General features: G+C 42.2%; 4 protein-coding genes across 8 annotated transcripts; 2 read left to right on the top strand and 2 right to left on the bottom strand.

The window, feature by feature from the left end:
* The first annotated feature begins 2,018 nt into the window (after window positions 1-2,018).
* On the top strand, window positions 2,019-8,598 carry LOC112279705 (putative potassium transporter 11). Its single transcript, XM_024514382.3, has 9 exons — window positions 2,019-2,690; window positions 4,455-4,683; window positions 4,856-5,092; window positions 5,542-5,592; window positions 5,787-6,047; window positions 6,250-6,302; window positions 6,418-6,532; window positions 6,719-6,973; window positions 7,075-8,598. The coding sequence occupies exons 1-9, from the start codon at window positions 2,529-2,531 to the stop codon at window positions 8,169-8,171; spliced, it is 2,460 nt and encodes an 819-aa protein (XP_024370150.1). The 5' UTR covers window positions 2,019-2,528; the 3' UTR covers window positions 8,172-8,598.
* A 968-nt stretch (window positions 8,599-9,566) lies between these two features.
* Window positions 9,567-12,550, bottom strand: LOC112279482 (methyltransferase FGSG_00040). The gene is made up of 2 exons (XM_090249355.1): window positions 12,422-12,550; window positions 9,567-12,167 (listed from the first exon to the last, which is right to left on the bottom strand). The coding sequence occupies exon 2, from the start codon at window positions 12,089-12,091 to the stop codon at window positions 9,821-9,823; it is 2,271 nt and encodes a 756-aa protein (XP_090105481.1). The 5' UTR covers window positions 12,092-12,167; window positions 12,422-12,550; the 3' UTR covers window positions 9,567-9,820.
* A 604-nt stretch (window positions 12,551-13,154) lies between these two features.
* On the bottom strand, window positions 13,155-18,020 carry LOC112279483 (uncharacterized). 5 transcript variants are annotated; one of them, XM_090249358.1, is made up of 12 exons: window positions 17,792-17,913; window positions 17,210-17,300; window positions 16,678-17,021; window positions 16,334-16,493; window positions 15,673-15,759; window positions 15,425-15,552; window positions 15,213-15,309; window positions 14,845-14,922; window positions 14,438-14,663; window positions 14,025-14,248; window positions 13,654-13,859; window positions 13,155-13,439 (listed from the first exon to the last, which is right to left on the bottom strand). In XM_090249358.1, the coding sequence occupies exons 3-11, from the start codon at window positions 16,689-16,691 to the stop codon at window positions 13,809-13,811; spliced, it is 1,065 nt and encodes a 354-aa protein (XP_090105484.1). In that variant the 5' UTR covers window positions 16,692-17,021; window positions 17,210-17,300; window positions 17,792-17,913; the 3' UTR covers window positions 13,155-13,439; window positions 13,654-13,808. The 5 variants fall into 5 exon arrangements, with proteins under 5 accessions (XP_090105484.1, XP_090105483.1, XP_024369730.1 ...); XM_090249357.1 differs by having other exon boundaries at window positions 17,210-17,265; XM_024513962.2 differs by lacking the exon at window positions 17,210-17,300 and having other exon boundaries at window positions 16,678-16,855; window positions 17,792-18,020.
* A 6,043-nt stretch (window positions 18,021-24,063) lies between these two features.
* LOC112279484 (expansin-A10) lies at window positions 24,064-26,064 on the top strand. The gene is made up of 3 exons (XM_024513965.3): window positions 24,064-24,434; window positions 24,955-25,258; window positions 25,377-26,064. Exons 1-3 carry the CDS (start codon window positions 24,272-24,274, stop codon window positions 25,684-25,686), a joined length of 777 nt encoding a protein of 258 aa, XP_024369733.1. The 5' UTR covers window positions 24,064-24,271; the 3' UTR covers window positions 25,687-26,064.
* Window positions 26,065-26,552: the final 488 nt, after the last annotated feature.

The raw sequence follows: 26,552 nt of genomic DNA, 5'->3' as shown, positions 1-26,552 counted from the left end.
CTACTTCTAGTCTACAGAGCCTTTGTGATAGTGGAGGTACAAATGCAGAATGATGACATGGCTGATACATCCTGAACCCATCTAAGTACAACAATACAAAAGTAAGAAAAGGATAAAAATAAATTCCTTTTGTTGCTGCTTGTCTTTTTTATTAATGTTGTTACAAATCAAATAAGTTTTTGGCATTGGAATCTGTATAGAAATTTATATTTATTTATTGTAGGATTCAAAATTACTGAAACAATTGGATGAATTCATACATCAACAAAAATGTGGACGTAATAAATTAATATCTTATTTATTCAAACACTACCCGTGTTATTTTTTTAAAATATCATAAATAGTAATCTTAAAATAAGCACAGCATTAATCTATTACTTTTAAATAGTAAGTAACCACTGTTGTGGAGCAAGTTGGGAGATATGGTGGCTGTGTTTGAGCAACCACGCAGGCAACATGTTCATCCGTCCATGTATCATTCATCCACATGGTTCTGAGAACAAGGGGGTACCAACGTGATCCTGGAGGCACATTCAGATGATTCCATAAGGTGAGAGAATACTATTGGCAACACCAAAAAATGAGAACAGTTGACTGATCCACCTGAGAAAAAGCACAAACAAAAGATAGAGAAACTAAGGAAAGATTTTTAAAAAATCAGAGTTAGAAATGGAAAGAATTAAAGAAAGAAGAGCCATGCCATCAAATTTGAGAGCCCTCGTTTCAAGAGAAACAGGGAACATGTTTTTGTTCTCCCACCTTAAACCCATATTAAATTTCGTTAATTTTATCCTTGTATCAGGCGGTTTTTGGATTCGTGAGCTTTATTAAATGGGTGCTGATTTGTGCAAGCAAGCCCAGCCTTGGCAACTGTGTGTGTGTGTATGTGTGGGGGGGGGGGGATCCCTGGGCTATGTGTTCCACCCAATTTCCTACAGTGGTAGTCAGGGATTAATACTATTATTTGTATAGGGATGATTTCTGGTCGTTTTGTACACGGAACCGGGTTGGCATATGGTATAACAATGGCCCTTTTTGGAACTGGTGTCTTATTCCAAACTACATGTCCTAGATACCTCTAAATATCCCATAAATATTCTCTGAACCAACAAGCTCTACCCTCTGTCTGTCAATCTTCCTCTGTCCTAGTTCAGACATGGGTCTAAGAGAGAGACAGGTGCCCAGCCAGTCATGGGTTTGACCCCACTGGATATATATATATATATATGTATTTGATCAACAACAAATAATGACAAAGTGATTGGATGTTTTATCTCATGAAATATGGGCTAACGAGACCCTATGATTGTTCTGTGCCAAAGCAAATCCATTGAATTTGTCCTATTCTGGGCCTCCCTCTTCCTCGAAACATCCCACCTTGTTCAAATCAGAGCTGACTGAAAACTTTTTTTTAGTGGAGTTCGTATTATTTTCATGGAAAAATTTACTTATGTGATAGAAAAAAGGTACAAGCAATATTGCATATAAGATCTACACATGCTGTGTTAAAAGAACGCCATCGCACCTTTATCTATCTATCTATCTATATATATATATATATATATATGTTCGCACATACTTAATAACACTTTAGATACTAAATAGAAATAATGCGTTTGTTGCTCCCAATTGATAACTAGCATTGACATTTGACTGCGGGCGCGGAGAGATTTCCAGCAATGGAGGTGAATCATTGCCGTGTGCATCCTCCTCTGCCTCCTCTACCACAGATCAGAACCTTGTCCCTGCATTTCAACACTTTCTGTAGCTGTTTGTAGCTGCAGGACATGACAAAAAAACACAACGATTCGGGACGGCCGAACCCGGAAAAGAGGCGGAATTTATCAATGGATTTGCACGCCTCGCCTCCCGGAGGGCCACCGGTGCTCCGACCTATCCATACTGCTCCTCCTCCTCATAAGCCGGGCCGGTGTCACTCTTTTTCCCGCTGGGACCAGTGCTTGATGTCACATTTTCCTTTTTCAAAACCTGATTAGGGCGGGCTATGCGCGGTGGGACAGGGATTCCGTGATGCTCTCTTTCCGCGTGGATGATCTTGCGGTCGAATGCATCCGGTGGTAGCAAGCTGGAGCAGGGCAGTGTTTGTAATTCTAAAGGGAATTTCCAGACGCATCAGCCACAGCGGCTGTCCACACCAGTCTACGGTCGGAAAATCTGCGAAGCTGTATGCGGTGTTGAGTTTTGAGACGCGACCATGGCCCAAGCAGTGTGTTGTTTCACCGGCAATGCAGGCCTGCTTAGAATTGGAAGAGAATCATCCTCGATTGGAAATTCTGGTCTATGGCATATTTTGGTGCCATTTCAGATTAATTTGGAGTTCAGAAGGAATTATTCTAGCCGACTTCCGATAGGACTGCGAAGCGAGGTGCAAAGCAGGGAAGTTAAACGCTCCTGTGGAGAAGCGAAGGGAGGGTCTGCTAACTTCTTGTCCAAAGGAGACTAGATCGTTGACCCGTGATCTGATTGCGGGGAGCTGATAGCATTAATGCTTCTTAGAGAGTACCATCATGTCTACCACTATGATATCGGACGATCTGGAAGGCGGCAGAAGTGACGACATCCAGTTGCAGCGGGCTCACAGACAAGGGCGACTATGGGATATGGACCAACGGATCGACCAGCCGCTTGGAGTCGAAGCCGACCACGTCAAGTCCATGTATACGAACAAGGTGCGCTGCCAATTTCACAGAAAGAACACACACACACATAAATCTAGAGTCTACACTGAAGTGGGAGGAGATTGGATCGACCTTGAATCGTGAAGAGGATTTCTTCGGTTTTACTTTTGTCGACGTTGAGTACTCGTTGGAGTGCTGGTAACTTGCGATTTTAGACCTACAGAACGATTTGACGCGCCAAAGCGCTTTAATTATGTAGCTCTAAAGTAGTGGTAGCGAAGATGTATTTGTCTCAGAAGTCTTGTGTTCTTGCGATCTTAATCCGTCGTGTGAAGGTTTTATTTTGAAAGCTCCTCCTGTTCGTAAAACTCCCGCTTGTAATCTAGTTGGTGAGCCACAACATAAACTAACGTCTGAACTATTCAAGTGTAAGTGCTCAAGGCTGTCGAAAACTAGCCACATGTTTCCGCGATATGGAGCCGTTGGACGGAAATTTGTGCTCCACCATTTCAGATTCGTGCAGCATTGCTGCCACGCTGGTTTTCTAGGTAGCAAGCCTTTTGCGCTTGAATCATTATAAAAACTTCTCGGAGCTTATTTTGTGTGGACTTTCGAGCGAATCCTAGCATGCATGAGTGTGGCGTGTAAAGGTTTTTTCCTTACTAGTATTAAGGATTCCCGGATGATAATGTCAGATGGTGGCATTCATTTCGCAGTTTTCGAATTCAGAAGTGTTTCTTCGTATATTCAGAACGCTGTGCATTGTGGGCATGCGAGGTTAGAGTACGAGAAAGATATCGCAAATCTGTTAATTTATTAGAGCTCATTCTTTTCGCGTCAGTGTGTTGAGGATTTAGAGGGTGTCTGCTCGTTCACATCGGGATTTCGACAGAGGTTGCAACACTCGAGGGTGAGTAGATTATGCACGGCTGAAGAATCTTAGGCTTTCCACAGTGTGTGTACCACTTGTGTTCTTTTCATGCAGAGTAATGGCAAGCGTGCAAGATATTCTATCGCAGTATGCTTATTTTGCAGTCAGCAGAGATTCTATCGTAGGGGATTAAGTTGGATACTCTGTCGTGGTGCGTGAAACTCATTAAGAGTGGGAGATATGCGAATTTCTTATACTTGGTAATGGCCATGTTCCTACATGGCAGCTGTCGATAGTTGCCGTGCACTTTGAGTATGATCTTGCTCTGTGTGGTAGTTTCTCTAAGCGCAGAGGAGCAAGGCACCGGTCATCTACAGTTTTGCAAAGACTTGAACATGAATCATTCACGTGTTTAAGTTTAGAGAACCATTGCGGTATGACATGATACATAGCTTTGAACAATCACTGTGGAGGAGGAATACATATTGAATAATCAAGCAAAATCATTCAGTCCCTGTGGATTATTTGAGAGAGCACAGGTTGATATTGTCTTCGTTGTGCTGAATGTTCTCTATTTTTTTCAAAATTTTAATCTTCTATAATTCTTTAGGATTTACACTTATCCCAGACTTTGTGGTAGGTGCACTAATTCTGCTTGTGCAATTGCTCAGTGGGAGTCTGTGCACATGTAGAGTTCTTTCACAATGTGCTGCCGAGGAATGATTAATTGTTCAGTATTGATAAGCTGTTGTTAAAGAGATTCGTTTTCCATCCTAGCTATGTTCGTCTGTCTTGGGAATTGAAAACATCCCTGCTATCTCTCAGCTGATTCAAACACTGTACACGTCGATTCCGTAGGTTAACAAGTTCGGTGTTCGGTTCTCTAAGCCAAATCTTCCACACCTTCTTGGAATCTTAACAAAAATTTTCTCGATGTGCTGCAGGCAGTTACGCTAGGTGCGATAATGCACCTAGCATATCAGAGCCTAGGGGTAGTCTATGGAGATTTGGGCACATCACCATTGTATGTTTTCAAGAGTACATTTGCTAATGTAGCAGTTACTGAAAAGCAAGACATCATCGGAGCTTTGTCTCTTATAATCTACACCCTCACAATTATACCTTTGATCAAGTACGTCTTCATCGTCCTGAGGGCAAACGACAATGGTGAAGGTAATTTGAAAAGTCAAAGTTCCTTCTCTCTCTGGGTGTATACATTCATGGATGATACTTTGTTTTTACACAGATTTCGGGCACAGAATAATTATTATTAGAAACATTTGGATTTTCACCGGCATAATCTTCACAAGATTGCAGTCCTCACCTCCTAATATGCATTGTACAGGGGGTTCATTTGCACTCTACTCTCTACTGTGTCGATACTGTAATATAAGTTTGCTGCCAAATCAACATCCCACAGATGTGGAACTCACTACGTATCTCGTAGACCATGCTAATCAGAAGACCTATCTACAAAGAAAGTTGGAAGGCAGCCCTTCACTTCAGAAAGTGCTGTTGTTGATTGTGTTGTTGGGAACCTGTATGGTGATAGGGGATGGTATATTGACTCCATCAATCTCAGGTAAACAATTGTTCGTTCAATCCTTGATTCATAGCTTCGCAATTATAGGTCATCCACACATGCCTGCACAATCTTCTGTGCCCTGACTTCATTGTGGTGGTAGTGGTAGTATTATATCATTTATTCGTGTGTAGGTGTGTGTTTGTTTGATTGTTTGTTTGTTTTCGTTTTGTTTTATTTTGTTTTGTTTTTTCGTTGTCGGCCTTATTCGAGATTTAAGGGCAGTAAAGAATTCAAGTGTCTGTCCATACTTGTTCTTCTGGAGATGTTTTTGTCTGGTCAGTATTACGAGCTTCTTTCCTTAACGAGATTCTATGTTTGTGTAATGAAGATGCTTATCCAAATGTAATACAGTAAGTTGTGTCTTTCTGGATCGTTCTTTGCGAGTAGGAAAGTGGCTCGCAACTATTTTAGCAGCCTGCTGATGAGTCGTCTTTTGCACTATGCAGTCCTATCTTCAGTAGTTGGAATTAGGGCTGCTTCATCTAGCTTGGATACCAGTAAGCATCTTCATCCTTGGAGCTCCATGCAAACCTGGAATCGCGCTGCTTTTACCTGGATTTGTGGTGTTTCTCCTGTTTTTGATTCTACATCGTCAATCAGCAGGCCGTTTATTCTTTAAGAATGCTTGTGAAAGATGTGATACATTATGGCGATCGTCATTTAATCTAACATCGTAGCTGTGCTTTTGCAGCTTTGGTGACGGTAATATCGTTGGTTATCTTGGTCATTCTATTCAGCCTGCAGCGTTATGGTACAGCAACAGTCTCAGTTGTGTTTGCTCCAATATTCATGTCATGGTTCATCGTCCTTGCTCTGCTTGGTTGTTACAACATCATCAAGTGGGACAAGTCTGTATTCCAAGCCTTCTCTCCTCATGAGATCATACGTTTCTTCACAAGGAACGGAAGTGTAGGTTGGGAGAATCTCGGAGGAATCGTATTGTGCATGACAGGTATTAATGTGGTTTCTTTGTTTTTATGTATGACGGGATGATAAAGCACTCAACAATTTCATGCATCAAAATCATAACCAAACTACTTATCGTCATGTACCATATATGTTTATCTTACGAGTTTCTGAAAAAGTAATTAAGAGAATGTGTGGCGAATTTTCGATGCTTATTTATTGACGCCGTCTTTTGGCTAGCTGTGCAGGGACGGAAGCGTTGTTTGCTGACTTGGGTCACTTCAGTTTTCGGTCCATTCAGGTGAAGTGGATTTGAACACTAAGGCCCGGAGCCAATCCAACGTGATTTGTGTCTATTCAGTAGTTTCCTGGTTTGCCTTCCATGTTACTGAAAGTAAGCTGTGGATTTTGCGCAGATGGCCTTCACTTCCCTAGTTTATCCGTGCTTGATTCTTACTTATCTTGGCCAAGCTGCATATCTTGTGGGACACACGGAAAATGTTAATGATCCATTCTATTCCTCACTCCCACGTAAGTTGCAGAATGCTTCTTGCAGAATAGCTGAAAATCAGAATCACTCGGTTAACTTTTGAATGCCACTTTTCAGATTTTAACATTACGTTGAATTTTTATAAGCTTGTAATCTACTTCATACTAACGTTATCTGATAGGTAATCACAACTAAACATACTGAATGTGTTTTTTGGTCGTTTTCAGCTCCACTTTATTGGCCCATTTTTGTGTTGGCAACAGTCTCAGCTATGATTGCAAGTCAAGCCATAATTTCTGCGACGTTTTCTATAGTCAAGCAATCAGTAGCTTTGGGATGTTTCCCCCGCGTGAAGATTGTGCACACATCAAACGATATCGCGGGACGGGTGTATATCCCTGAAATCAATTGGATTCTAATGGGTCTGTGCCTGGTCATTACAGCTGGTTTCAGAGATACCAACGAAATTGGAAATGCATACGGTAAGTTTTTCGTCCACGCGTGCGGATTTAGCGACTACTTTTAAACGACAAGAAAACCTGTATCTTTCTCACATCTCTTACACAGTCTGTTGTCTGTGCAGGAATCGCTGTGGTAGTTGTAATGATCATTACAACCATTTTAATGACCCTTGTGATGATTATCGTTTGGCGCAAACATGTCCTCCTAGCCTTGTTATTCTTTACCGTTTTCATGGCGATCGAAGTAGTGTATTTAAGTGCAGTGCTGTTCAAGATCACCCAAGGTGGATGGGTCCCGCTTGCCATTGCCGTAGTCTTCGGAACCATCATGTACACATGGCACTACGGTACTCTGAAACGATACCAGTATGAGATGCAACATAAGGTCTCTGTGGGATGGTTGTTAGGACTAGGCCCCAGTCTCGGCCTGGTGCGTGTTCCAGGGATTGGTCTCATGTACACAGATCTAGCGCATGGAGTTCCTCCGTTGTTTTCACATTTCATCACCAACCTTCCGGCTATCCATTCCACAGTAGTCTTTGTGTGCATCAAGTATCTGCCAGTTAACACTGTTCCACAAGAGGAAAGGTTTTTAATTCGTCGCATTGGAACGAGGGCTCACTCCATGTACCGTTGTGCTGCACGGTATGGTTACAAAGATATCCAAAAGAAGGATGACAATTTCGAGCAACTGCTCATTCATTATTTAACAAAGTTCATTGAGATAGAAAATTTCAGAGAACAATGTGATCTGCAATCCATGGCTGCTAGCTGGACACCTGAGGAGGAGAGTGTCAGATCTATGCCAACTATGAATTCCCCAAATTCTTCACGATTGCAAAGAGCGTTGAGATCAAATGGCATCACGAGAGCAGAAAATTCCGTCGGGAACGGCCATTTGAGTCAATCATGCACCAGCTTGGCTGAGATGCCAACTAACCAGAGTGTCGATGACAATTCTCAAATTCAACTGAGTATCAGTGGAAGCAATTCTGATATTCAGGACGAGGTTGCTTTTCTCAATAGTTGCAAAGAAGCTGGAGTGGTCTACATCCTCGGCAACAATATCGTCAAAGCCAGAAAGGATTCTGGCTTATTCAAGAAGCTGATTGTCAACTTCATTTATACCTTTTTACGAAGAATAAGCAGAGATAGTCGGGTGGTGCTCAACATCCCTCATGAGTGTCTGCTTCAGGTTGGCATGGTGTACTATGTATAATTTTGGACTGTTCTTTTGTTTAAGACAGTAGAATTTACACATAGATTCCAAATCTACCCCAGGAAAGATGGGGCAAGCATATGGAGAAGCACATACCATTACTGAACTGAGCTTATGAGCACATCATTGGGAAATTGGAGGCAGATGCAAGTGAGTGAGGTTTGGTCACAGCCTCAGGTCAAAATGAGACTTGTTTGACAACAATTCCGATGCTGTACACACATTATGATGATCAGAGAAGTACATCTTCATGTACAGAGCTCATTGTCTACTTGAATAGGCCTCTACTTGTAATCAATGCTTGTCACGAATAGTATTGCCTGGGGCTGTAGCGGATCTCTCATAATCTGGCCGAGTCCTTCGCTCCTTGTATTATCAGAATATTCTTTGTAATAATTTGGCACCACCGTAAACACACACGATGTTTTGTTACCAAATCCATCTTCCTTCATGGTGAGTTGAGCTGTGAAACTTTGAGGGATTCACTAAAATATGTTGAACTATGTCTCAAAGAAACAAGCCAATCTATGCTCTGAATAACACTATACAACTCACCGCATTACTGAGAATTGTAGCACTGGTGGACAATTATTTCTTTTGATTTCTGGCTTCTTTGCAACTATTGGATTTTCGTCTTCTGGTTTACTTTTTAGTTTGTAAGTTGTGTGTCAGCAGCAGATATATGAATTATGATGCTTGTGACGCAGACATATTCAACATCAATCGGTAGTAGGTATGCATTTAAGATGAGCATTCCGTCTGGGTATTCAGTTTAAACATTGTTCAAAGTTTGTTGTTACATCAATTTGCTGACATTCTAAATTCACAGTAGATTTGATAGGATACCCCTAGAGCTCATGCCAGCAGCAGGTGGATGAGAAAAATCTCCTCGGGTTTCACGCAGAGGAACTCTCTAGGCTAATTTCGGTACAAAATTCGATGATTAAAATGAGTTTTTCCAAGAAATCATGGTCTTGCAATGTCTGCGGGCTACTTTCATCTGGATGTAAGCTAGGGAATTTGCCGTAGCCAACCAGGGGTCTTTGGTTGCTCTCATAATTCAGACTGAATGAGTTGTGACATGCAACATATAAGTCCAACTACATGACGATTTGGAGTTCATTCTGCTTCTCAAATATAGAACTACAGTGCTATCACATTCCTCAAGCCTCCAGAGCGGGGGGTGAACAAGAACACTGTGTGCAGTGGAACAGAACAGGGAGTCTGGTATGTGATAAAAGATAACAGCTTACACTATAAAAAGTACACCAGAAGACGAAAATCCATCGCACTAAACGCTTCCTAGATCGTTGACACTTCTGCATGATAGAGCAGCATTTTTTCACGAAGTACGAACTAAACAGAATAGAGTACAACAAGACATGAGAATCGAACTTGATAAACATGGTTGCATACCCAAGTCATGGTAAACTTGATTTTTGAGAAAGTTATAACATGTCAAACGACGAAACCTGGGTGTCCGCCAAGCACCTAGAAAGCGATTGTGTCCATATTCGATTTCGTCTAATATTGACATGCTCTAGCACTAAGACGTGAAGGCCATATCCAGCCGTGCATCTACAATCTAGAATGTCAATCTTTAGATATCTAAATAAAACACTTCTCCAAGAGCCACTACAAAGCACCATTCATCCTGCAGAGTGTGCTTTAATTAATCGTTTTAAAACGTCCGCTTTCTGCTTGCCATACACAGACTTGCATGTGTACATGGCCCTCTTCTGCGCATCCTTCACCACAATCCTACTCGCACCCTGCTCTTCAAACTTCTTCAACCAATATGCAGCGAAAAACAGAGTCACAGAATCACCAGGTGAAGTAACATTCATTGCATCAATCAGAACCTCAGGCCGTGGAATACTGTAGGCATGATCACCCAGCTGGTCCAAATTGTGAAAAGCGCTCCAGTAGGCATTAAAGTATGAAGTCCGTATTAACTGCCGTTCATGAAGATATGGAACATTAAGCTTAAGTCGATCCTCAAGTCTCAGAGCATTTCTAGCCATGTCTAAAGATTCTGGATGCCCCGCCACCATACTCTCCTTCACACCCCAATGGTCATACATTCGCTTGCAAATGTGTTTAAGAGGTTCTCTAAGTCTCAGCTCCAGTTCGCACCGTGAGCACTTACATATGAAATCCCATTTATCCTGTTCTAGCAGCTCACGGCGCATACGAAGCGGTACTAAGGGGTTGACGTATGAGATCGTGACCTCGTCCCCGCATTCTAGTGGACGAGAAGCATGCAGAAATAAAGTATCACCAAGATGAAGACGAACAGCATTCGGACAACACGAATGGTTGATGAAAGAAGGTAAAGCCCACAATCCTAAGAACTGTCGATTATTCTCACCAGGAAGCCGATTATTATGAAGGCCTCTAGCGCAAGACCCAGACTCATCCAACGCATTCTGGAATACGATTCCCTCGATGCGCGACGGAGATACTTCATGCTTGCTGAAAGAGTTCCACGTTTGGTTAGGCTTAAATAAATCCATAGGTGGGCATCTATCATCTTTCTTGTCTCCTGAATCAGTCAGGAAACTCAGCTGATGTTGCCATTTCGGGGATTTGGGAATCAGATTGTAAAGCTTAAAGGCAAGCTCATCTCGAAGAATAGCATTCGAGCGACCAGAGGATCCTTCAACCCTCTTAGGATTTGTACCATCAATGCGAACCGCTGAGATTGCATTACTCACTAGCAGAAGGTCCCCGACATCAACATCCTTGGTCACAAACAGCCCACGCATGCCCAAATTCTCACTCCATTTAATTTCTACAGGTCCTACGTAATCACTGAATTCGGTCACACCTCCATCACATGAGCCGAGAATACACTTCGAAATCTCGAATAACCCTAAACGACTTTGCAGGTCGCACGTTTTACTTCTTTGTAAAGCGTTTTTAATATCCTTGTCCAGAGGATAGAGAACCAGCGCATCTTGAAATGTCTCGCACGCTTTTCCGTATTGTTGCAACCCATGAAGCGCACGCCCTTTTCGATACATGCTTTTCAAGTGTGTATGATCTACCTTGAGAGCCTCCTCTGAATCATTTAAGGCCTTCTCAAAGTGACGAAGCTTCATCCAAGCAGCTGCCCTGTTTGAGTAGGCCAGCGTCACAGTTTCTGAGTCCAATTCATTTTGTTTGGTTGCGCCACCATTATAGACTGCCATTTTCTTTTTCCGTGCTTTGGAATTCGGAGATTTTGAGGATGGTCGCACTGATTCCATGGATTTTGATATGCATTGTGAGTACAAGTCTATCGCTCCAACCCAATCTTCCTTAGCAAAGTAGCGATTACCCTCCGCGCGCAGAGCAGCTATGTCTAGATTTGACCAAGGGCTGACATCTGTAGGTAAGGAGGAGATTTCCGACAGGATTGTAATGTCACCTACACTGTTCACACACAGGGCCCGAGTCTTGTCCGGCAAAGTGCACAGATATGGCTCTTTGATAGCTACCTTAGTACCCTGACAGTAGCGAATATTTGCCATTTCCATAACTGATTCACCGTCTAAAATAGGATCGTAAATTATCAATGTGATGGCCTTACCCTCGTCATCCTCAATCACAGTTTGCACAAAACTGAGAACAAATGGTTCGACGCATAGAGTACCGTAAAGCACACGCTCATCCTTCCGCTTCTCCACCGTGAGCTCCACCAACGTCACTCTTCTCAACACTTCCAGCGGCAAAATCGCGCGGTGACGCGACGCCTTCGCTATCGCTGGCGTCCTCTCCTCCATTTCCTTCTTAATCCTGCAGTCCCACCCAGTTGCTGAATCCTCGAACTGCTTCATGTGCAGTTTGTGCAGCTCCATGAGCTCCACCTTGTCCATGGCTATCGTCGCCTTCATAAGTCTCTCCTTCAGCGACGCTAACACTCCATTATGCTCCATAATAGCTTCTCTAATCCAATATCTTGCAATGCCATTAACAACTACGTCAAAGCTCGAGGACGTGAGGGTGCCTGCACTGCTTCTTCTTGCAAGCTCAAGTCAGTACCCCACGCACCAAATCCACTCTAAGAAAAACCACAATAGAGGGACCCAGAAAGCGTTCTGCAATTTGCTAACACCCCAATTTGCGAACTTCTAGAAAACCTCCCACAACATGCTCTCCCACATCCAAACCCTAACTAGATGATCAATCTGTCGCACAAGACGCCGTGTCCTAGACACTTCCGAAAACACATTCTGACTCAACCCCTGTTGTTCGCAGCCACATACCGACAGCACCCTTCCTGGCGTTCCAAGCATCCTTTTGGTTGAAACACCTTGCGACAAATCTTTCCCTGGTTCCCCTCACAAATAAATAGACACCCTCTCTTGCAATTTCCAGACAAACGAAAAATAACACCCCGAAAATTTGAACACTCAAAACGACAGCATTTTGAGACCAGGGCATTTCTACTGCTGTGCCTGCAATTGACTCATGGGTGCAAGACGACAATCGTACCATGAGAGCGAGGAAATCCGACAGAGGCAAGCGCGACGAACAGTCAAACGTGAGGTTGAAGCATTGCCGGATGCACAAACGACGAAACATACATCCTGTTCGCTGGATTCGCGAGGATGATGGATTAGTGTACCGGATGCCAAACATCCGAGTCTGCTTCACTGTAACGGATGCAATGAGCACCTTCAATTGGGAACCAGAGATTCGTCTGAAGAGAAAAGTACTAAAAGATGATAAGGTCAAACCAACAGTAACTCCAATATGGAATTTAAAGCTGGTAAGCTTTTATTGTAATGATAGAATTCAATTGACACAAAATCGACGCAATAATCTTCAGCTGATAGAGGACGCTGAATCTATATATAACTCCGTAATAGTTTCAAGTGACTCTGAAACCCTAAACCCTAAATGTCGGAACTTTCTGGATAAAAGTGCTGTAGCTTGACATGGGAAATCAGAAGATATTTGGGAGTTGCCACATGATTTTTACTCTGAACTTGCAGATTTGTGTGGAAGTTTTCAGATAACAATCAGTCCGTGTTACAAAAACTCCTTCTCTACAAATCGTTTCATTGGTATCAGTGTCTTGTGGAAGGTCTGCATTTGCTTCTTAAGTTTACCAAGCTACAATGAACTACGTTCACAGATACTAAAAGTTCGAACTGGTTATTGTCTCCTGTAAGTCTGCAAGCACGTTGTGTTGATGATGAAGACCTAGTACTCTACTCCTACTAAATCTGCCAGGTTTACCCCTAGCATTGATATTAGTTCCTTGAAGCTTATACTCGTCTGCATCCCAACATGCACACTGCCGCTGTTATAATCATATGCTATGAAACGAATCCACGACTGAGAAAAGCGAAATCCAACAGACCAAGAGCGTCAACAGTTCAACTTCAACATAGTGGTTCATACAATCAGTTAGCAACATAGGTATTGCAGTGCTGGGAAGGCTGCATGATCATGGAAAGCTGAATGTGTTCCCAAATGACACGATTCTTACCAAGTTCAGTCTCTTCGGAGTACCGGCGGCATAATTAGGAAGGAAGAAACGATCCTCTATCTGCCACAACTCCATATCTCAGCCACTAAGGATTCCAACTAAATTAGCCCATTTTGTATACTCGTACAAGTAACAGAATTGCGACGCTAACATTCTTACACCAGAGACTGCGGATGCTTAAGCTCGCTGGGTTGCAGAACAACATGCTGGATCCCCCAAGGAAAACATAACCCATTTTGTTAGAGAATGAGGCGACCAAAAAATAGGAGGAATAAAACTTCGAACTAATACTCGAGACGGGAAATGACAATTTATTGCTGTGCAATAATACATGAAAAAAGAGTACAGAGATTAAACAGAAGTGTTTTTACCTTGATCTGCCGCCGTTTGTAGGTGTAAGTTGCATGAATATGCTTGTCAGAAGCCAGGATCACAGCAGCATAAGAGAACTCGCACCCTTCAGTATCTTCTAGGGTTAAGTAGTCCCTCCAACTAAGTCCATCGTCCGCGGATATTGCTACTTTCAAGATCCCACGAGATGTAGTATTGTAGAGTATCAATAAGCGACCATCATGTAGCTTCACGCCATCAAAACCTAATGCAATTAACACATTATATGATCACCAAGAGTGCTTCACATGTTACAGAGCAAGAGACAATTCGTTGTGGGACAAATAACAAAAGTCTGAAAGCTCCGAAGCGTGCCAAAATGCCAAACAAGAGCCAAACCGTCTTTTGATTTGGAGTAAATAACTAGGGTGAAATCGTGGAAAAGAAATTAAACCACAATTGCAGTTGATGAGTTCAGTTGGAGTGGCAAAACTCCACGTTAACCCCGCGTCCTGAGAGGTTGCCATACAAATTCTGCCAACCATTGAACTGGGACGTAATAAGACCCGAACAGTGTCATGGGCTGTCACAAATGGGACAGGTTGTATAATCCCCAAAGGAGTACCAGATAAATGAATTGGACCGTGCTTTGCCCATGTACGACCTGCATCAGCAGTTACCTACACCCAACCTCACATTCTATCAGCACTGAAAAGAAAGAAAATTGACACAACTTTGATTGTGGGTCTGCAGAAAGAGCTTTCGACTGTCTATGTTACTTTTCTGACTACAGATGATCATGACACAAATTACCGCAATATTGTAGCTTAAAGAGATAAATACAGGAAAGATGGTAGCCACCTCCATCCAAGCTCCCCATGCATTCCAGCTCTCTGTCGAGGAGCCACATAAAAGTCGGCCATCCTTAATCAGCAGAGGCTGCATCCAAAGATTCTAGGACAATTGAGTTGCAGTTCTTCACAAGGCACTGAATCCAGGTACTACACTTCCGGAATAACTAATATAAAAGCCCAATGAATAAAAAAGAAGAGAATAAAGAAAGAAAGAACGCTAAAGAACAAACAAAACAACCTCCTCCCCCACAAAAAATAAAATAAATACGAAATAATTAAATGAATCGAAGAATTAAAAGATTAAATAATCGAAAAATCGAAAATGCACGTAGCTTTGAGATTAAACTGGATCGATGGCACGGTATTTGGGCACACCTTGTTCTTAGTCGGGCCAAGAATGCCAGGAGGCAGCTGTTCTCTGTCTGACCATGTCACGCCATTGTCAGATGATCTCTTTATAAAGCCACTCCACCTGTTACAAGACGTCTATGAGTGTATGACAGCATAAATGAAGAGAAAGGTCATAAAGGACATACTAAGATATACTGAACTCAAACGATCACGTTGTCATTACTAAAATGACCTACTTCTGCACTTCTTCACCGATTTTGTAAAATATGAGGAGTTCTCCGTCAGGCATTTTGAAGAGAACTGGATTCCAGGCGGGCACATCTGGTTCTCTATCCACTAGCGCTGGAGGCTTCCAAAGTCCCACCTGTCCGCGCCAATTGACAAGAACCACAGTCATCATAGTTAAAATGGACAGGTCTCTTGAGATATTGGAGCAGATGTACGAAATTCACGACAAAGATAAGGTGATAAGAGGGATACAAACCTCGAAACGAGATGTCCAGATTGCAACATCACTGAAGCCCTCATGTGTACCCCCAAAGTAGGCCACCAAGAATGTGCCTGAGCCCAACTGAGTAGACAAATTTCTTGAACACATTACATATTGAGGTAAAGAAAGAGACTCGGCATTACTCTTGTGAATAAATAAGAAACTGCGCGCCTACCATGTGTACTATTTATCCTAATAGTGCAAATCACTACATTAAGGTCTAACAGACACTCCATGTGCAATATTTAATTTCTACTACCACTCAACACACCAACGCGTGTGTGAGGAGAAATTTCTAGTGCACGAGCGATTGAGTCTATAAAACAAGACAATCTTGCCAGTATCTTGATTTTATGGTTGCCGTATTATTTAACCCAAGCAGTCATAGTTATAAACTCCAAAAGTGCTTGAGGAATAAACATTCAGTTTTAACACTACTACTGGACATATTAAAGTGGAAAGAGCGTTAAGAAGTGAATCTGGTCTGAAAGAGAATCCAAATTCATTTTAAAAATCGTCCTGCTGATATCAATCCTACTTCTGAGGGAAGAGTTGATTTCTACTGCAACGCTACAATCGATTTTACACAAAAAAAGAGATGCAAAACGAGCTGATCTTAATTGTTGATTCTTAACAACCTATGGTTCCCAAGTACCTCAACGATAGAAGAGGCATGACAGCTGGGAAATGGTGCTTTTCCATCCTCGAACAAGAATTCTTCTTTGATTATCGCGGCATGCCGAGACCTGGCAGTATTGTAATCAACATTTCTATGTTGAGCATCAATGTCACTAGAATTTTCCTCCTGCACATCGCTAAAAATACGGAGTTGATTGAGCATTACAGAACGATAATATGACTTCAGCTTTTTTTTTGGAACCTACCTGTAGTGTCACGGTAGATAAGCTGAGCAAGAAAAAGGGCTTTCGCAAGGTGAATCCGGTTGTAGCTAATACCCAATTGACACACACAAGAGCAACAAGGAGAGGGGTTCCTTACTCAGATATCAGCATTCCTGTAGTTGGCTTCAACCCTGTTTGATAACTATTCTCTAACCTCTTCCCCAGGTCATCTCTTGGATTTTTCTTTCCTCGTGATTGTTGATCTCCACTTATTGCTGCTATGCCATGGACATTTTCAAATGCAGGAAGGAGCGGATAGAAAGTGGATCCACATGCTGTAATCACAACAAGCAAGATGAGTGCCCAGCTTCTGCAAAACCTCACACGGAAGCGCTGGAGTTCCACCCGAAGACCGCGAGACCTCTTGCTCTATGCACACAAGTCACCAATATAATCTTCATGTAAACAACAACAGCCTCAATGAAGCTGAAGGAGAGAACCCTGCAAAACCACACTGTACTCTAAGCTTACGATTTTTCCATCTTTTTTTCCTCTCTTCCATTATTATAGGAAATAACATGTTGTTTATAATGGACACATCAAATCCTTGAAATGGAAACAAATCTCCAGGGCTAATAAAGGAGCATTTCAATCCAACTTTTCCCACACGTAGTTGAAATCAATCTTACCTAGATTTCAGATGTCAAGTGTGAATGTTGCACGTAAAATGTCACTGAGAGGAGGTCTGTAAATTGAGTGATATACAGCACAGAACTCTCCCTGATCAAAATACATTCGCAGGTTTGATAGCCACGTTCTATGGTTATGATATCATTGCCCGTAGAAAAAGGAAAAGAAAAAGAAAAAGAAAAACTCTTTTAGTTTTATTTGAACTTTCTACACAGAAAGCCATGTTGATAACTGCATAAATTCTTGTTTAGGTGATTGATGCCTTGAAGTGAGATTGTTTCTGTAAAGAAATTGGTCAAATTTCTGAAGATACGTGCTTCAAGGTGTTGCGATTTTAACCTCGCAATTGACGAGACACAATGTAACAGCATGACAGTACGAAACCCTCACAATCACGGGAACACTCTTATTGAGCAACCACACGAAAAGTACTAAGTTTCCAGGTCCAGAAAACACAGCCAGAAAGCAAGTACAAAGCCTAGGGAGTTCCACATGGCCTTAAACGACCTGGAGCTCATCACAGCTCAATGGCCAAGCGCAACATAACGTCGAATTGAAGGGAGAAAAAGAAACATGATTACCGGAGCACGATCGAGGCTTAAGAAGAATTTCCCGACGTGGCTGCGGCAAAGGCATGGCGATGCCGGACATCACCAAAAAGCGTATGACATTTCGTCGCAACAGCCCCCCGCGCTCCTGCAACCACAGCAACAGCAACACCATCCGCAAACCTTCGGCGCTTTTTGCAATTCCCTGAGAGACGGAAATCCTGCTTGCGTGGCGTGATGACGCCATCTGTTTATCCTAGTTGGCATGCTGACTGTGTACATAGGTGGCCGGCCACCTTCTAAGATTGCACTGCATCAGACAGTCGTTTATCTCTGACACATTAACTTCTGATTACAAGGATTAGTCCTATATCAATTCATTTGTGTGCTAAAAAAGAAATTATCCTAAAATCTCTTGGTGTAGTGTTTCATGATGAGCAGATTATTGTACTGGTCAAGGAGTTAGGCAGTTGATTAAAGAATGTGCTTAATTTTTGTTTGGAACCTTGGGCTACATGTGCAATGGTGGGAGAGTACAAAGCAGTCTTTCTAGCACAGGCCATCTTGTGTCTTGTATACTGGAGTCCTTTGAAGATTGTCATATCATATTTTGGTGAAGTGGTGATCAGTGTACAACTTGATCCATCACATGACAGACAGGGTGCATCCATCCATTCCCATCTGGCCCCCGAATTGTAATGTTATTTTCAGTGATGGAAAAATTATGCTGCAAACCAGGCTATTGATAGACAGTCTCTTTCAGAAGCCCTCTTGATGCAGGTGTGGCACAGTCACTCAGTCTGCATTGAGAATTTGGGGGCTCAATTCACTGTGTTGATGGGCATTGAGCTTTCATTCTTGCACACCAGAAGGAAACAATGCAAATATACATGAGATTTTTGCAACTGGGTTTTGTGGCTTGTAGTTCAGATGAGCCAAAAGAGAAGCATGACAGCTGGAGAATCTAGCTTCTCTCAGACTCATGAACAGTGCTAACTCTGATGTGTGTTCTGCTTGCTTGATACCTGTGTTGGTAACATGCTCTTACTGACCTTATCCACCTGCACAGCCCTCCATAGTCTAACCAAAATAATAAAAATCTCATATTCCCCATCTGTTTAAGTGAATGCTCACTAAAATCATCAAATTTGCTGCACCCAGATCTGCAACTGTACTGAAGCTGTCTATAGAATTCACCTTAAGTTACAGAATTTTAAAAGCAGTGAAAAAATTGCATAAATGATAAAACAGTCTCCATGTGACATATGTATGTTTCTTTGTTGATGTTTACCTTTTCAAAACTCAAATGATGCCAAAAAGACTAACTCATAAATCAGCTTGTTGAGGCAGCAACCTTCCAGCATGCAAGTGACTCCTGTGGCACTTGTTGTATCAACAATCCCCTGCTTTCACATCCATCAAGGCAAACACCTGTTTCCTGTGGCCCAATCTATAATTCATGCAATTTAAAAACACAATGCCTTAAGAAATTCCTCTTCTAAACTGTCTGTAAGCCAAACCTAGGCAAAGATTCATTTCACAATATTTCACAGTCAAAAACAAAGTAAAGAGGAGAACCAATTTAATATAAGGTAAATAAGTTTGGTCAGTTGATCTTGTTGAGACCCTTACTTGCTTGTCTTTGGCAAGTGGACTGCACCTAAGATTCTCTGTTTGTGTGTATGCATTTGCCAGTGATTTCATTACAAATTATTCTCTCTTGAGGTCATGAAGCCAGTCATGGCTCCTGCATATCCACAGCACCAATCAGCCACCACTTTGCAACCCAGAGAGAGAGAGAGAGAGAGAGAGCAAGAGCTTGCCTCAAGGATTTGTGGATTAGGGTTCCCAGCATTTACAACCCTACTCATTCAATATTTTGTTCCTTTGCTGGGTGGTGCTATTCAAAATGTGGTTATATGAATGACAGGATGACAGGAGGTCTGTTGAATGAGGGTTTGAGAGCCAATTGAAGTCACCACCTACACAGTACCATCAATCAGCTATCAATTTGCAATCCAGAAAGAGGGAGAGAGCTTGTCTGAGGGATTTGTGGTTTAGAGTTCCCCACATTTATAATCCTACTCATGCAAGATTTTGTTCCTTTGCTGGGTGGTGTTATTTGAAATGAGTATGGATGAATGAATGACATGCTGACAGGAGGCCTGTTGAATGGGGGTTTGAGAGCCAAATTGAAGTCACCACCAACAAAGTACCACCAACCGCACAACCTCAAAACTTGGATCAATCTGATTGTCACTGCAGTCGCCGATTCTTTTGCCACTGGCCAAAATCCGGTCCAAAGGGGATTTTTCTTCTTCTTTTGAAGCATTTGCCATGCATGCACATTGCCCATAAAGCATCTTCCATCATGGTTCTGGCTCCCTCTTCACCAATCAGAACACCATTTGAGAGAGAGGAGGTGGGGGAGGGAATGGGGGTGAGAAAGTAAAAAACAGAACCCATATATCCATGTAAAATATTCAAACAATATTATTGTTGGATTGATTCTCAGTCTTTATCAACTTTGAGACCTTGGTTTTAAAGGATGTTTGACATTGATCACCCTTGCCAACACATACCCCTCATTCAAATCTGCTGCTAGTGGTTCACTACACTTGTCTGTGAAGAGCATCCTTAGATTTTGACTAAAGGACATACAAGTGTCATCAAACATACTGTTGGTCACCCCTACCAAATGCACTCAGTGGGGAGAGGAAGGGTTAAGTACTCAGTCTTGGGCTGGTGCCATTGGTGAGTCCAGGAGGAGGTGGAGGAGTCACTGGGACTTTGTTTCTCTAATGAATCAGAATATAGATAGAAAGCCTACTCTGCCCTTTCCACCAGTTTTTTGAATAGAGAAAGTTCATTTCTTCCAGTCCACAGGAAATTAAGCTGACAAGCCCTGACTATAACAAGTATGGGAGCCTTGTGTAAAACAGAAATTGTACATAGAAGAATCAAGAAGGAAGAAGATGAAGAAGAGAGAAGAAATAAACAGGGGAAAAAAAAAAGGTACACTTGATCTCATCTCTGTCTCTGTCACATTATCCTCTCAGCTTCTGACTTTCTGAAGCCCTAGATCTAAGTGGAATTTACTGGTCTGGGCAGTGGAGCTAGAAGCCTGGATGTCTTCAAAAGCATCGGAACTGGGTTCTAAGTGGATCCAAAGGGAAATTGGAAATGGGTCAAAGTGAGTTAGTTGAATTTAGGTTTGTTTGGTTGGATAGTCAATGGGAGCTAAGCCTGTTACTGCAGCTTGATTTCAGGCTACACTCTGCTCTAGAAAGATAGTATTGATCACTGCATGAATTGACAAGGTTTCCTTGATCAAACTACAGTTGGCCCTCTGTTAACCAATATGATTGGTGGATGCCAAAATCTATCTAATATTGAAGGGTATTGAGTTACAGAGTGACAAATTGTGATTGGCTATTATAATGAAAATGTGAATGGAGATTTTGCATTTTGGAAAATGCAAAAGTTGGTCCCTAAGATGTTCTCTGACTTTTACAGACAAAACTCAGTGGGGTTACAAACTAACATACTTATTCAGCAAACAAAGCAGAGCAATATCAAAGACACTTACCAATGCGCAAAGGTTTGCAATTTGCCAAAAAAATCCATCTACAAACTAGAAAGAGCTTGCAACATGGCCAGTAGATGATTCAATCTCCAAAAACTGCCATTGTAGAGTACCATCAACTTGATTCTCAATAAGTGCTAGGGGTATGAAAGCCTCAACATGTCTAGACTCTCTGCAAATTGCCAATGGCTTCCAATGCATCCTTAGTTAGATGGAGTGTTAGCTAACTGGGTTTTGCAATGCCAGCATCAAAGTTTTGTACTCACTGATGGATTAATACAAGAAAAAAGAAGAAAGTTTACCATTCTTCTGAACATTGCAGATTTGCTAGGATTTTCAAAAAGCTAGATTCGAAAGTTTAAGCAATGACATGGATTCTGAGCATTCAAGTTGCACAGTGAAAGTGCATCAACTGTGACACTGCTGCAATTGAGGTATCTCTTCTTGAGCTTTAAGCAAAGATCAAGTTGTATGCCTTCCATGACTTTTAGAACATAGACAAAACAAGGTTATTCTACCATCTCTTACCCAATTAGACAATTGTTGCTTGCCAAATTGTAGGAATGAAAAAGAATAAAACAAGTATCACCATTGCTCTTACTACTAATGCAGATAGCTCAAACAAGCTAAATCCCTTCTATACTAGCCATGCATGGAAATTGCACTATGTTAACAAAAAATCCACAAACAGCTTAATTTTTTTACTATGCAAACAAAAAAGGGTGGATGACTAGCTAGTTGTTTCAAGGATGGCTGAAAAAAGTCAATGAAAGGATAGCAAATGAAAATAGAAAGATTCTCCTTCTTCTTGATAATGCTCCTTTGCATGTTCTAGAGAATATTGAGCTGTCAAATATCAAGATTATATTTCTTCCACTAAACACAACGTTAAAAATTCAACCCATGAACACAAGGATTATCATTGTTTTTAAAAGACGTTATCATCGCTTTTAAGCTACAAGATGCAATTGATAAGGATGAGACATGTGGGTTTGATATTTATAAAGTTGATTAACTAACAACAATGTATTGGTGTAATGTTGCATGGAACAATATTCTTGCAGACATCATCAGCAATTGCTGTAAGCATACCAACTTACTAGATATTACACTCATAGACCAAGAAGTCAAACTTGGAGAAGAAAACATTAATAATGAACTATCCTCAGCCATAGAGCAATTGGATACTCCTAATCCAATTAATTGAAGCTCTTCTAAACCTTGTTGAGGAAGAAATTGCCCATCAACAATTTACAAATGAGAAAATTATCAAACTAATAGTAGGCAACAAAAAGAATGCTGATGAAGTTGATGAGCTAGAGGAAGCAAAAACAATAATGACAAAAATAGAAAAATTGGATGTCTACTAGAAATTTGTCAAAATCCTTGACCTTTTAATTCCCTCACATACTAGAACCCATAATATCACTTGCCAAATCCAAAATGAACTACAATGCCAAAAAAAGTGTCAAACATTGCTTGATTTTTGGCTCCAATGTTTGCGTAACTACATCACTGCATAATTAGCTTTGTTCTTCACTTTCAATGTTTTCCTTTACTATTCTGTACACATTAGTAAACCGATTTTGCTCAAGAAATGCATTGGATATTGGAGAGAAGAGGGTATCGATTAAGAAAGCAATTGGTAGAACTCATTTTGTATTGAATATAGGAGGGTATAGGTTTACAGGGGATCAGATAATGGAGGATCAACTGTACTTATGCTTGTAGTATATCTAAAGGAAGTTCTATTTTAAGAAAGCTTGGAGTTTGCTGAGCTTCTGGGGCAATGGAGACTAAAACAGTCAGGCTTCCCCTTTGTCCCATTTTTTGAAGTTGAGGTTCATTGACTTAAATGTTTCTCTGGAGCACTTCATCCATGGCTCTTACAAGACAGCCACAAATTCTGAGTTCCAAGTAGGTGAAATTCAGAAGAAATTTTCAGAATATTAAAATGGAAACTGTGGGTGTAACCTGACATTGATGCATTTGGAGTTTTTATTTTTATATTTATACTTTAAAAGAGACTTCACTGTTGATGTTGATGTGGAGAAGGCAGCATGAAAGCAAATCGGATACTTGTCAAAAAAATTCTGTTGGCAGCACACCTACTTCACCCAAAACCTTTTCAAAGTAAATTTTGGAGGCCTCAAATTTTTGTTATTTTTGCTGCTGTGTGCAACTAGTTTTTAATCCTGCTTCAAATGCTTATTTCTGATGAGTATAATGTGAATTTTGCAATCCCAATATTACTCTGTTACAGTGTGAAATTTCTAAAATTATCTATACATGTCTTTAAATTATATGATTAAAATAATAATAAGAAGAAGATTAATGTGCATGTTCACAGAGAAAAGAGTATGTAATCAAAAGTGAAGTAAAGAATTAAAATATGTAATAATTATAGTAATTTATAAAACATTTTAATCTTAGGCAGGCATGACAATCAAAACTTGTGCTCATATTTGCCACATCCAACTTGACATCAATTTACTCAAAGGTCAATGCACATTAAAACTTCGTTAATCTTAGGTGGTGGTAGGGCACAGCATGAAAGAAGAAAAGGAGCCCTCCAATGCAGGTGCAGCAATTAAATGAATGAAACCACCTGGGTGGGTAACACCAATCCCCCCAACGGATGTTCATTTATAAATTACATCCATCATTCGTCTCCGCAAGGTGGGCTGCCGTGGGGATTAATTACACAGTGAAGCGAAGCGCAGCCTCTCAGATCGTGCCTGCACAATCAGACCCTTGCTGCATTCAAGCTTCCGCTTCCCTTCCTATCGCAGACACACATTCATTTTCCCAAACTCAAGCTCAGACTCCCTCTCACTTTTGCATGCAGGCAGGAGCCTTCCTCTCGCCATAGGTACTGGTGGTTCACTGGTGTGAAGGTAGAGTCGCGGGTACAGGGAATTCGGACTATGGCTCTCCGAGCTCGTCAGAGCAGTGTGTTGGAGGTGGTGGTGTTGGTCATCATGTTCGGGTGTGTGCGGATGGAGGGCGTGGAGGCATGGTCTGGGCCAAATGGCTGGAATGACGCCCATGCAACCTACTACGGCGGCGCGGATGCTTCCGGCACTCAAGGTTGGTGCAGAGATGTTGAAAGTTGTGATCGGAGGGAGGATTGCAATGTGATCTCGTAGAATCCGCCTCGCTCAGACTGTAGGTGTGGTTACGGTTTCCGGGAGTGTTGGTCTGTGTTCCGGCGTCGAAGGGGTGAGGTTAGGCGTTGTGGTTCATTGTGTGGAATGCCGGATGTACCTGTGTGTACGCATTCCAGTGTATGAATTTTTCGTCAGGAGGGAGCCGCATCAGTGCACAGCGAAAGATGATTTGAAAATCAAACGTTTTAAAGGAATTCATTCGGCTGCGCGCTTGACATTGACAATTCATGTCGAGCACGACATTTTTCCTGGCGATTGGAGTTCTCAGCGATATTCTCTCCATGGATTTTTTTGAGTTGCAGTGTAGTTTTCGTGTTGGCAATGATAAGTGCAGCAGCTGCGCTCACGTAAATTGATCGGAACAGCAAATTGAGTCTTCTAATCCGTGAGGTGATTGCTTGCGCTCATCGATCGATTTTCTCGTGCAATTTTTCGTGCAGGTGGAGCTTGCGGATTTGGCAATCTTTATAGCACAGGCTACGGCACCAGCACGGCGGCTCTTAGCCAGGCGCTTTTTAATTCGGGCCTCACGTGTGGAGCCTGCTTCGAGCTCGCATGCGATCCTAGCGGTTCCAAGTATTGTTATAAAGGTTCTTCTATTGTCGTCACTGCCACCAACTTCTGTCCTTCGGGTTCCGAAGGAGGATGGTGCGATTCCCCGAAGCAACACTTCGACCTCTCACAGCCCGTCTTTAACAAAATCGCTCAACAAGCTGGCGGTGTCATCCCTGTGAAATATAGAAGGTAGATTGCTTCCCTCCATTCTTGTGACCATTCCCTCTTTGGAACTCCTCTACACGAAACAATCGTCTGTTTCATAATTTATGACTAAAGGCTGACAGTTTCATGGATTCGTCCACAGAGTGCCATGCCGGAAGTCCGGAGGCATGCGTTTTACCATCAATGGAAATCCCTACTTCATTTTGGTGCTCGTCACGAACGTCGGCGGAGCTGGCGACGTTCAGCAGCTTTCTCTCAAGGGCTCAAGCACTGGCTGGTATACCATGTCGCGCAACTGGGGACAGCAATGGGAGTTCCGCGGGAATAGCGCGCTCGTTGGACAGGCACTCTCCTTCAGGGTTGTCACCAGCGATGGCGCAGAAGCAGTCTCCTACGATGCGGCTTCAGAGAACTGGAGTTTCTCGCAGACGTTCGAAGGAATCAATTTCTAACAACGAACCTCCTTAAAAATAAAATCAAGTAATTTCTAGAGCGATGCTCCAGAAGCTCCAAAACACATGCAGAGCCCTTTGGTGATTATCTTTGAATGTCACCAAGTCGTGCAGGGGAGTGGGAAAAGGTTGCCGGGGTGTGTCGATCGTCAGTACATTTCGCCCGCTCCTTGATTGAATTTTAGACTCAATATCGTCAGAGTTGTGAAAAGTGAGGACTGTTGGTTTTCTTCTCGTTGTGAAATGCAATTGTTCATATGGTGATGAGGTGGATTGTGGACTTCATTGATTGGCCAGGCACCCGCGCTGTGACCACTCCTTATTGAATAAAATTACGTGAGCAGTGCACAAGCGTGCTGTGATTTTGCTTCTTGCGCACCTACGCTTCTGTCGATCAATCTTGTGGTGCCGACCATTTACATTGAGCGGTGCAGATTGTTGTTGTTTGGCGCCATTGACCAGCGCGGATTCAGAGAGGCGAACATGAAACAAATGTTCCAATTAATCCTACCCTTCAGTCACCAATTCTCTGCGTTGCTGTTGATCATTGTCACTGCAAGAACGTCCACTGCAGAATCGACAACATGAATTCTGTTGCCACATTTTGCAGCTCAAGGTCCGACAGTCATGATTAAGGTACTGTTGCCGCAAAATGGCCTACTCAACCCCCTAGCGGCTAGCACTTAACACTTTGAGGATAAAAAGCCAATGCTTCGTCAAACCGATAGCACATTCGGAAGAATCTCCCGTTTCTCCGCACACTCTCTGACACGCCGTAGCGACTCCCTTCGTGGCTGTCACAACATAAGGTCGATGCCGCCAATGCATAGATGCAGACTCCTTGTCCCTCATCGGAGTTTGACGTC

The sequence above is a fragment of the Physcomitrium patens genome, chromosome 3 (assembly GCF_059467195.1).
Source record: "Physcomitrium patens ecotype Gransden chromosome 3, ASM5946719v1, whole genome shotgun sequence".
In the NCBI taxonomy this organism is placed as follows: Eukaryota; Viridiplantae; Streptophyta; class Bryopsida; order Funariales; family Funariaceae; genus Physcomitrium; species Physcomitrium patens.
This window is presented reverse-complemented; position numbering and strand designations above follow the sequence as displayed.

What these genes read in the sequence shown, in the direction of transcription:
- LOC112279705 (XM_024514382.3), top strand. Translation starts at nt 2,529, where the DNA reads ATGTCTACCACTATGATATCGGACGATCTGGAAGGCGGCAGAAGTGAC. An exon ending in GGCAAACGACAATGGTGAAG is followed by an intron (nt 4,684 to 4,855) that starts GTAATTTGAAAA and finishes TGCATTGTACAG; the next exon opens with GGGGTTCATTTGCACTCTAC. An exon ending in TTCATCTAGCTTGGATACCA is followed by an intron (nt 5,593 to 5,786) that starts GTAAGCATCTTC and finishes GTGCTTTTGCAG; the next exon opens with CTTTGGTGACGGTAATATCG.
- LOC112279484 (XM_024513965.3), top strand. Translation starts at nt 24,272, where the DNA reads ATGGCTCTCCGAGCTCGTCAGAGCAGTGTGTTGGAGGTGGTGGTGTTG. An exon ending in GGATGCTTCCGGCACTCAAG is followed by an intron (nt 24,435 to 24,954) that starts GTTGGTGCAGAG and finishes TTTTTCGTGCAG; the next exon opens with GTGGAGCTTGCGGATTTGGC. An exon ending in ATCCCTGTGAAATATAGAAG is followed by an intron (nt 25,259 to 25,376) that starts GTAGATTGCTTC and finishes ATTCGTCCACAG; the next exon opens with AGTGCCATGCCGGAAGTCCG.
- LOC112279482 (XM_090249355.1), bottom strand. Translation starts at nt 12,091, where the DNA reads ATGGAGCATAATGGAGTGTTAGCGTCGCTGAAGGAGAGACTTATGAAG.
- LOC112279483 (XM_024513962.2), bottom strand. Translation starts at nt 18,005, where the DNA reads ATGGCGTCATCACGCCACGCAAGCAGGATTTCCGTCTCTCAGGGAATT. An exon ending in TAAGCCTCGATCGTGCTCCG is followed by an intron (nt 16,856 to 17,791) that starts GTAATCATGTTT and finishes TTGTGATTACAG; the next exon opens with CATGTGGATCCACTTTCTAT. An exon ending in TCTGGACATCTCGTTTCGAG is followed by an intron (nt 15,553 to 15,672) that starts GTTTGTATCCCT and finishes TGGCGCGGACAG; the next exon opens with GTGGGACTTTGGAAGCCTCC.